Raw genomic sequence first — 11,520 nt, 5'->3', positions numbered from 1 at the left:
TAAACCTGTGCATTTCAATATTAATTTGAAATTGCAAACAGTTCACATATTTTTCTTAATCACACTATTTTAAATTTCAGTTGTTGAGAAAAGTTACTGTTGTAAGTTTTGTTTTAAGGTCTTTCCCATCAGAGGGCTAAAACCATGTGTTGTAAAACAATATGAAATAGTACTGAACGCCGGATGTACAGCATCGGCTTCGATGAAGATAATTTTGTGAGAATTTTTTTGATAATTCGGTGAGAATTCACCCGATTAGACATATGATGCTCAGAACGTGCTCTTGCCCGCCGAATCCTAACAATTAAAACTTATTAGCGTTTTATATAATATAGATTAGCCATATGATGCTCGCTACGTGCTCTTGCGCGCCGAAGCCTATCAATTAGAAATGAAAACTGTTGCCAACGCGAGAAAAGAAATATCATCTGTTTTATTGATACATACGTACGTATTAGCGTTTTATATAATATAGATAGATAGATTTTAACTTTATTTTTCTTTTAACTTAATTACTTTATATTTTTCGTTTAGCTTTATTGCTTAACATTTCTCCTTTACAATTATTATCCTTGCATACTTTATATTATTTCATGGATTAACATAATGTGACATGATTACCATAAAACAGTAAAAACTGTCAACATAATTTATTGTTTTACAGTATGGTTTTCGGTACTGTTCGTACAATTTGTTTAATTCCTTTAAAAATTAGTTAGAAGGTTATTTTAATATTTTTCGAATAATTTTACTTATTATTAGTTCAGAATCTTTATATTTTTAACAAATATTTAGAACTATCCTTTTTTAGAACTAATCAATACTTAAATAAGGAAAATTGCAATCTTTAAAGCGAAAAGAAATCGAGTAATTTGAGGGGGAAAAAAGAAATAACTCAACTAAGGAAGGGTTTTTTTCTTTATGAATATTGCCTGAAGGGGAAAATATTCCCTCATGAAGGGGAAAATATTCCCTTCGAGATATTAAAACACTCAAAGATACAAGCTAATATGAGGTTTTCTTTTATTTAAGATAAAAAATTAAAATGCGGTTATGTCTAGATCAGCACATAAGAGCTCTATTGTAGAGTTAAAGTGGTTCATCCAGTTAGTTTGAACTTTTTATAATTTGTGGTGAGTTTCGAAACTTCTGATTATGGTTACATACAACGTATAATTCTTAATTTATTTAACGGGGAAATTTCCATATAGCGATCTGTCGCGCTAACTACAATCGCCAAGGTGCCAAATAGATTTTAAACTTGCAATTTTTTTGTAGATGTTTGCCCGTGGTTGGCTACAAGTTGTACCTTTCAAGTTGGTCCGATTCTGTGCTGTTTTCTTTCTTTTTTTTCCCTTCAGTTTTTTGAGGGCAGTTCTCCGTAAATTGCCAAGACTTGGCGATTATTCCGTCACAGATCAAGATACGGAAATGTCCCCTATTTAATCTTCACACTCTTTTTATGATTTAATTTCAAGTGAAATGCCAACGAAATAGAAATGGCATTTTTTAAAACAAAATATAGTATTTCTAATAACAATATATTTATTTATAAAAAAAACAAGGATTTATAAAGAGTTACAAGTATTTTCTATCGCATTTTTCAAATCAAAATAAAATAGCTAATTACTCTAAAAAAGAAAAAATGTTTTCCTAATAAAAGTTATCAACGTTTATAGCGGTTATTCTTAAGTTTTTATTTCGAAGTATATTATAGTTCGACTTATTTATATACACCCAAAACAAATTCATAGCTAAACGAGTTATAGCACAGACTGAAAAATTAACTCTCAGATATAAAGTTAATTTAAGATTATTAATGATTTAAACGATAAAAAATCTTCAGTCCTCTAATTAAATATTTTAAAAATAGTCTTTTACAGGTTCCAATGTTCACAATTGCCTTATTAAACTCTTTATATAGTCGGGGTTCCTCAGAAAGAAAATTAATTACTTAGTGTTCCGTAACTGGAAAAAATTGGGAACTAGTGGCCGAAGTGAAAAATGAAACAATAAACTAAATATTTAAATTCCGTTCGCGCTCTAGTTAAATCTCCTCGTGGCGTAATTTAGTCAAGACAAAAATTTCTGAGTTTTAGTACATTTTATTTTTTAATATTACCAACAATGGCAAACTAGTTAATTGTATAATGAATAGCGAACTAAAATCAAAGTATGACATTTCAAAATTCAAAAACCAATTTAATTGTAAAATGATTTTTTTTAAATAGAAATTCTCTTGGTAATTTGAACTTTAAATTATTAAAATTTTTTACTTAGCAAATGAAACAAAATTTAAGAAAAAAAAAATAAACCAATCAGATTGGAGTATAATACATCCAACGCTTTTTATATCGGCCCTCATCGTTCGCACGGAAACGAGCGTTATTATGCGAACTTGTTATATTGTGAGTAAACAAAAATGCCGTAATTTTACTATAGTAAATGAAAGAAGAAGAAAAAGTAAACACTTATTATTTAGTATTTTACTTACTTATTTTAAGAACTGTTACAGTTTTTTTCCTCAAAAAATTAAAGCAAAGAAAGTACTTGTTTAGTAGCTTTGAATAGGTAATTTAATATTGCCAATGGTCAGAAATTAAATATTTAAAAAAAATTTCTTTTAATTTTGTTTTAGTTAACGAGAACAGATTTGAATGAAGCTGAAAAATTATTTTTATGTAAACTGCACTTATACACAAATAAATCTAATGCAAATAAATCTGGTAGACGGATCATGGGTTAGAGTCCCCTTACAGTCAAACTAACCATGGGAGTTTTTCGTGGTCTTCCTCTCCATGTAACGAAAATGCGGATCAGTTTCATCAAAGAGTCATGCACGAAGGCAAATTTCGCCCAATACTTGATCCAGGAGTTCCCTTGTCTTCTGGATTGTGTTCAAAATTACAAGGCTATGGATTACATTAGTAGTCGTAAACCCAAAAATAAGGTCGGCTGTTCAACGACGGTAATATAACATTAGTAAAATTACAAAGTTAATACCAATGTTTAATGTATTCCGCACCGTCCACACGCCTGTGACTATTGAGTACGGCCAAGAAATAAGAGAAAAGAAAAAAAAAAAAAAAAAAGGGAAAAAAGCCTTATTCGACAGTTATAAAGATAAAAGTGAGATTTTGCATAGCTTACTGCTACCCTAAGCGATGCTGAAATATATAAAATAAATTATGTGCTTATTAATTAAAATTCTTGAGCTCTACACAGCTCAAAATTTTAGTGAGAGACCCACAACGATATGCAAAATCTCTCTAATGAATCAATATAATTACCCTTTTTGGACTGAGGGTCCTTAATCTTTCTAATGCTCTCTTTAAAACATTTCTTTTTCGTGTTCTTTCATCTCTTATTTGTTTCTTTTCCAAATTTACAGAATCTATCATCTTTTCGGGCTGTAAAAGTTTGGAAGGAACAGCAGTTGGCTTCAAAATGTGTTTCTCAGACAGTCCGAACATTCTAATTTGAAGATAATTCATATAATCATCGGGATTAAAATGCTCGCCGCAAACTACTGCACGCTTCGGTTTTAGATTGCTCATCTGGCAAGCTTGCATCCATTTTCTTGCCATAGATTGATCCTTCGGAAATTTATGATACGCTATACCTTTACGTTTTGTTTTCACAAAATAGTTCTTACAAGATGGTACAGCGCAAGTCGACATGTTTGAAAGGTATATTAAAGCAATAAAATAAGCAAAGTTCGTATGGGCGAAATAAAAGTACGAGATGAAACGCGTACGTGTTCTTCCACAAGCTATCTTTCCAGTTATGTTATAAACGGCTGACGTCAGAAGTTTCTTCCCCTTTTCAGACAATGACGTCACAATGTTGATTCTTCAACGAGAGGGAAACCAAGGTTATCAGATGCGCAAGGTTGTTTTTCTCCAATGACTCCGTAACACGTTTTATGACGTCACATACTTATTTGATCTTATATCGCTGTATTTTCGATTCGTTCTAGCTTCTCGAATGCTGTTATAAATTATTTAAACACAATTTTACATTGCGGTATGTTCCACGTTTATGATAAATGTTGATAGTTTCTGGGTCGAATGTTTAGTTAAAATATTATCAATGTAATTTAAATGTTATTAATGATAAGTTTAATCTTCTTTAAATTCTTATTGATAGAAATAAAGTGCCTTAAAAAAATCATGTAACAAACACTTATTTACTCTGTTTCAACTTTCACACAGCATAAATTTGTAATATAATATAACGCAAGGAAAATAATATTATTTAAATAAAATTATCCTCTTTGACTAGAACCAATGTCATTCTTTAAGATGAACAGTTCATTTTGGCTTTTATTTTAAAGAAAACAATGTTTCTGCTTGTTTCATTCATTTTCAGCTACAAGTATACATTACACAAAAAACAAAGTTATATAACTAGACTAGATATAACTTCATGACTTCAATAATTGGACATAAAAACTGACTAAAGATTATTCCTCATATTTACTCCTTTCTATTCTTTCTAAGAAGCGTTTTTAAAATGAAGTTTTTTCGGTAAATACGTTCGTCATTGTCTTCGTTCACTTAATCTATGAAGTTGGGATTCCATCAAATGAAGGTTCGTCATTTAGGATTCCATTACCGAAAAAGGAAGCCGCTGCATTACCTATCCAAAATCACTACCACCTTATTTTGTGGTTACCATGTTTGAGGCAAAATCCTTAGTTTCATAACTTGGGAAGTGCTATTTAATTTCTCATAATGTAATAAATCAAATTATGTATTTTCAACCATTTAGTGGAATCACTTTAACCAGTGCTAAGCTGCAAAGTTGCAGATTATCTAAGTATGCAAATTATCTGAGTATGCAGATTATCAAAGTAAGCAGATTATCTAAGTATGCAGACAATCTAAGTAATTTGAAAAATGATACAATGAAAAATTAAACAATTTTCGCGACAACAAATTTTGAGTGTACTATATTTGTAGCTTTTCAATTACGATCGAATTTTGTTTTATAGCCAATATTTATACGATTACTAATATTCAACAACGCAGCCTTGTAGTTTTGAACCCAATCCTGAAGACAAAGGAACTCCCGAATCAGACTTTGGGAGAAATTAGCCTTCGTGGAGGACTTTTTAACGTAACTAATTCGCATTTGTGTTTTATGGAGGGGAAGACGACGAGAACCTCCCATGTTTAGCCTCACGGCAAGGGGACTCTAACCCATGATCCGTCCACCACGGTGGATATTTAACGTCGGCACTGTGGTCGAGGCGAGTTGGGCGAGGAATTCGTATCTACCAGTGATCGCTGGGATTCGAACCCGGTTCCCCTCATTAGAAGGTGAACGGTCTATCCTGTGAGCTACCAAGGCTCAATAATATCCGTGTAACGACTTGAAGCTTATCCAGATTTAGGTCGAAGGGTACCAGCTTGCACGGAAAATAAAGGTGACGGTGCACAATGCTGGCAAAATTACCGCCATTATGCCAATAATCCCGAAACCCCGTTCCAACCTGCATAACCCACTGGTCGATGTGAAACGTCTGGACTGTTGCATGAAACCTTTTTTATTTTCGATTTGCTAACACATTGGGCAAAAGTCACGAACAAAATGTCACGCATTTCAGGAGCAATTTGAACTAAAAATTAAGTTGTAATTGAACAAAGAAGAAAGCAACAACAAGTATATTACCTGGATGTTATATAGTGTGTTTCACGCATCGAGACTCATAATGTGCAGGTCACGAAACTTGACTGTCCTATATGTTCAATAAAATCATGTTTCAATTATTTGAACGACATCTTACTGAGTCCAAAAACATTTTCTTTTTATCGGTAAGGTGTTTAAACATATATCGGCAACACAAAATATTTTCTCTTACAATAGATCCTTAAACACATATTGTTGACCTTTAATAATAATTTACTACATAAAAAGAGAACTACGGAGCAGGTACACGCAGAAGTACTTGCAGTATCGCTACAGCGAGATTGTAAATCGAATTCCTTAAATATGGCAGCAATACTATGCACTAGCATACTCCTTTTTCTGAATTTATGTATCGAGAAACCAGAACCAACTAAACTGGAACCAACCAAACCAAAGTATTCAGCGTTTGCGAAGGAGGTGAAAAAACTGCTGCCAAAAGAAACACTCAAATTTCTGTTTAACGTGAACCACAACAGCACCGAGCAGTTTCTTCAAGCAGTGCACGAAGCTAACGAAGACGATGCCAGAATATTCAATACAACCTTTCCAGAGGACCTAGATAAACAACTGAATGACGAGGTAAAAAAAGTTGCGGACACAGTTACGCCCGAAGCCTATTTTGGTATTTTTCTCAACGCAGACGGAAATACATTGATACAGGAGAATGTCTTAAATTCAACTAATCTCCATGACTTGGCCAAATCTTTAACCACGTATTACGAAAAGGCTGCTAACTCAAGTACAGAAGCGAATGTTGCACAAACTTTACCAGCGATTTCGTCTGCGAACTTCGAATTTTTCAAGTCTGTCGGTTTGAATTCTCGAGAAGTGCTTATAAGATATATTAAGAATATTCTAAAAGAAGTTAAAAAAGCTCAGGAGTAGAAGTTCGTTCACTTGCTTATCCTGCTGCCTACTTGCTTATCCTGCTATTAGTTCAATGTATTTTGAAACGTACAGAAAGTAGAAATCGATAAAAATAAAATTACTTGTTTACAAAGAGTCACATAACTAAATTGTATAAATAATTCTTTTATACAAGTTTCAATTTACAACCAGTTAAATTTCGATTTTTCCTGCTGAACTTGATTGTGCTTAAATTCATTTTGGATGTGGAATACGCCATTATGATCCATCAAAAATAGCCAAAGACTGCAATCATAATTTTTCTATTCTCAACAATATTGATATCAATTGATATGTTTTTAAAGAATAAATTCTTTGTTCATATATTAGAATTATTAAATATTGCTTAGTATTTAAATTAAATCTAAGTTATTGCTTTTTCTATTATAAATTTGAATTTGTGTTTGTTTTAACTTTTAAAGACTACAATGGACTAATTGGCAATTTTACTTTCTCTCTATTCAATAATATTAATAGCAATTTAAAAGTGGTTAAAATAAGTTCTTGAAGGAATAATTATTAAATATTGTAAATGTATGCAAGTGATTGTATTTTTATTATTTTTTTATTTTATTTTTATAAATGGAACTTGTTGCTTGTCTTTGTTTTATTTAAGATTGCACTTAATTGTTAATCATAATTTCTGCTTTCAATAATATTGATACCAGCTAAAAAGTTTTCAATTAATAAGTTTCGTGTTCATTAATTGAATAATTATTTATAGCATTGCATTTATTGAAAATAATATTAAGTGGTATCGATGAATTAAAATAGCGATTAGGTGTAAAAAAAAACTATACCAGGGTCAGGGTATAAGAAAGTGTACGTCCTCTATTATTAAAAATTTTAGCAATGTAAAGATTACTTAAACTCTCAAGTAAAAATTGAATTTGGGTCTTACTACTATTTATTGATATGGATGTTTATATTTAACTTTGCAATTATTAATAAGCTATAAGTCAAGATTCGGATTCCTGAACTTATAATTAATAAGCTTCGGTTGTATTATTCTGAGTAGTAATATGAAAATCATTATTTTATTTTTTAATACAATTAACAAAAATTTTATTTTAACTGAAAAATTAATCAAGATCGTGTGATCTGGGGCCCAATTTATTGTCAACCTTATTATCTCGTTACACAAAAAAGTCGTACTCAGTGTAAGTAATTTTTCATAATTCTTATGCTTTTTGAAAAAAACCTTTCAAAATTTGATTCTCAAAATGTCAATATTTATAAACATACTACATAATATAATTGTTTTACTAAATTGTTTATTACTACTGTTCACAACTATAATGCTAAAAAAGGAAAGAAAAAAAAATTTTTTTCAAAAAAATAATCTACAATTTGAATTACTACTATTCATGACTAAATTGTTAAAAAAAAATAAAAATTTAAAGAAATTATCCACAATTAAAAAAAAAAATTTTTTTTTTTAACTAAATACTTTATGTTAAAAATTAACGGGATAGCCTGGCAGTTAGGACGTTGGACCCATTTCCAAGAGGTCATGAGTTCGATCACAGCAAGTCGAAGACTCTCCGTATAGTAAACGGTGACTGATGCATGCTAAATCTGTCGGGTTACAAAGATCTTCAAGTTCAGATAACAAATCATTACTTCTAGGTTACTGAATTGGAGATTTCAGGTTCAGGTCAAAATTATGATCTGTGGATGAATGAATGGGTCCGCTCAGTTAAACGATCTGTGACATGTGTGGCTTAAGAAATAATCTGGGCCATAGATGGCGCCACCGAAGAACAAGAAATGCACCTTCTGCCTTAAATTCGCTTGGTTTCACTCAGCCGGCTTGCTGGTATTGGCACGCGACATTAGAAACAACAACAGCGATTCACGACTGTACTGTACCGTGAGTTCAGCCTCGCATATCAAGTTGGCAGTCAAACAAAAACATTTTATACTTTTTTAAAACCTGATATATCGGATCATAGCAAAATAAAAGTGTTTCTTAGGAAAAAGTAAAACAAGAATTTTTTCAAAAAAAAAAAAAAAAAAAAACCCGGACTACATTGAAGAACTATTGATCTAATGATCGGATCTTCACATTCTAGGACTCAAATCTTAATGGCTCGAGGCGGTGGCCTAAAATATGCTAATTAACAAGTGTAGACGGCATTTTAAGTACGTACTTTTTCTGAATAAACTCAAATTTTTCTATTCGGACTTCTGACTCTCCAAAATATAGGGGGTAGCCGCAATCTGGGAAATATGATTCCAATAGTTTGGTCAAGAGAGCACTCCAAAGTTTGGATCATATAATGTAATTTTAATTTTTGCGTATTTCGCTTTTATTTCGAAAACGTTTTAGCGAATTGAAAATTTTTGCACCCAATTATAAAATTTATTTATCCAAATATAATTCCGTGCAACAAAAGTAACTTTCAGAAAATATTTATTATTTTATTTAATAATGGTTCAAAAAAAAATATTTGAATTGTAAGGTATAAAATTTTTTGCATCATTTTAAAAGATATATTTTCACACGGCAAGATACAAAATGGGAGCAAAATCGGCTTAAAGATCCTAGGAAATTGAATTTCAAAAAAATTACATGTTAGAAATGTGTAATGTAAAGTTAAATAATGTAAAGTGTGTAACTGATTTGAATACATAGGAAGCAATGCTCACTTGCTTAGATATCTTTTGCCTTACAACTTTTGCCTTTTGTACATAAAATCCTTTTAACTTCTATATTTATCAGATAGTAGAAATTTTAATGTTACATGGCAAAAGAAATTCTAAAAACAGTGGTTTATCAAATGTGAAAGTCCATTGCGATTTGGCAAACTTCAAAGAAATCGCAAAACTTAATTGGCAATAAAACTTTGATATTAAAACAAAAGAGAAAATAGAAAAAAAAGAAAAGTATTGCCCAATATTAGCGATTTGAAATAAATTTTTCAAGCTTAAAGATGAACTGCACAAAGAACTGTATTAAAACAAAATTATAAAGAGAACTTATAATTGTATATTCAAAATTAAATTGTTAAATGTCGAAACAAAGTCCTCAGAATAACTAAACAAATCCCAGAAACCGTTGTTTATCAAATTAGGCAGAATTCGAAAAGATGGCGAAACTTATATAATTAGTAATAAAACTTTGACATGAACTTCAGAAATTAACAATAAGAGTTATATAAAAACTAAATTATATTGTTAAATGTCGAAACAAAACCAATAGAATATCTGAACAAATGCCCGAAACAGTGGTTAATCATATGAAAGACATCAAAGTGATTAGGCAGAGTTTGTAGAAATGGCGATTTGAAATAAATTGCGCTCTATAGCTTTAAGAGGAACTTCTCGAACTATCGAAAAGAGATGTATTAAAACAAAATTATAAAACGAAAATAAATATCTATTAATAAATTATGAAACTAAGACCACAAAATCCCAGATACATTGTCTTATCAAATGAGAAAAGATGATTATCAAAAAAATGGCGATTTTAAATAATTTGCTGTATAACTGTAAGATGAACTTCAATAATTGACGAAAAAAGCTACATTAAAACTAAAATTCTAAATAGAAATATAAACATTTATGTTTAGTACTTACAGTAATGTTATGCCTTTGCTTAAATTTAGCCAACCAGCCATTTGAGGCTTTAAAGTCCTGTAAGCCCAGGCATTCCGACACTGTTTTTGCTTTTTCTCGTAGTGAAGCACCACTTACGGAAATATTTCGAGCTCTCATGTAACAAAGCCATTCATACACTAATCTGTCCATTTCACACGAACCATTTTTTCTAAATTTTACATTCTTGGAATATTTATTTGAATTAGTAATCCATAATTTCGTAATCTCTTCTCTGTCTTTTAGAACATTACTAACTTGGTTTTTACTTATTCTGAATCTCTGTCCTAAAGCTCTCAAACTAAGCTTCTCGGTTTCTGCTACGTTGAGTACGTCAACTTTTTCTTTTAATGTTAATCTCTTCCTCGTTGAAGCCATGATAGTGTTATGAAAGAACAGAACACGCGAGCATAAAGCAACAATTCTCCTCACAACTTAGTTTACTGTCCCAGCAACAGCTGCAGACAGAAAAATTTCCTTATCTACAATCGAATGTTCTTTTTAAATTAGTCATTCATCATTATCATTGGGTGGTCCAGTCAGCTGACCTTTTCTTTCTCGTTAATGCCCACATCCCCAATTTCACTAAGATAGTTCTTGAATGGTATTTCCCCCTTTCTTGCTACTGCAGGGAATTTTTTGAACGTGAAATTCCCTTTGATTGTGGCAGGTTTTTTTCCTGATTCAGAGGGATAAGCAAACTAACAAAGAAAATGTTTACTTTATATTTTACTTCCATCTTTTTGAAACTTCTTTCAGTGTCCCTTAGATAGAGTATCTCTTTAAATAAGCGCATGAAGGCTTCTATTCAAAAAAGAGCAAGACTAATAGATTTGTCCCTTAAATGGAGGTCGTCCCTTACTTGAAAGGACCCTTACATAAAGTACTACTGTAAATACTTCAGAATAGTGCAAACTACTATAGATATAATGCTATGTAGATTTTGAAGAATACTTTGTAATATATTTTGATACTTAACACAGCAATTTGCACTTTTAATTTAATAATGCAAGCAGCAATCTGAATTTTAAGTTAAATATTTTGCACTATAACGTTGTTACTCAACAAATTGTGATGTAAACTGCATTCGCTTAGCATTAAATTTAAATATTTTGAGCAATAATTAAAAAAAAAACTTTTTATAGAAATCTAAGTTTTAATTTCAATACTCTGAAATATAATTTTGATATTTTATACTATCGTAATTTAATTATTAACTAAAATATATTGCACTATAATTTTAATACTTTACACAGGAATGTAAAATTTAAATTAAATGTTTAATTATGTTACTTTACACTTTACTCGTACCGTAACATT

The 11,520-nt window shown here is 30.9% G+C and overlaps 2 protein-coding genes across 15 annotated transcripts in view; one reads left to right on the top strand and one right to left on the bottom strand.

Moving 5' to 3' along the window:
- LOC107450680 (uncharacterized) overlaps nucleotides 1-11,520 on the top strand; it is a 147,274-nt gene that overhangs the window by 60,609 nt on the left and 75,145 nt on the right. The gene's annotated exons all lie outside the window — the stretch shown is intronic.
- The window catches only part of LOC107450690 (uncharacterized), a 56,052-nt gene that overhangs the window by 7,404 nt on the left and 37,128 nt on the right, over nucleotides 1-11,520 (bottom strand). The window contains exon 1 of one of the 14 annotated variants that reach the window (XM_087164363.1): nucleotides 10,183-10,692. The exons of 12 other annotated variants lie outside the window; for them this stretch is intronic. In XM_087164363.1, the coding sequence (XP_087020489.1) occupies nucleotides 10,183-10,578 (396 nt within the window). In that variant the 5' untranslated portion in view covers nucleotides 10,579-10,692. Of the gene's footprint in view, nucleotides 1-3,290; nucleotides 3,876-10,182; nucleotides 10,693-11,520 lie in introns of those variants that run through there. One more of the 14 variants, XM_016066624.4, reaches the window with a different exon arrangement.

Source organism: Parasteatoda tepidariorum, chromosome 5 (genome assembly GCF_982258835.1).
Source record: "Parasteatoda tepidariorum strain Cologne lab strain chromosome 5, Ptep-v5.0, whole genome shotgun sequence".
Lineage (NCBI taxonomy): Eukaryota > Metazoa > Arthropoda > Arachnida > Araneae > Theridiidae > Parasteatoda > Parasteatoda tepidariorum.
The sequence above is the reverse complement of the archived record's forward strand: the minus strand, read 5'-3'. Positions and strand labels throughout refer to the sequence as shown.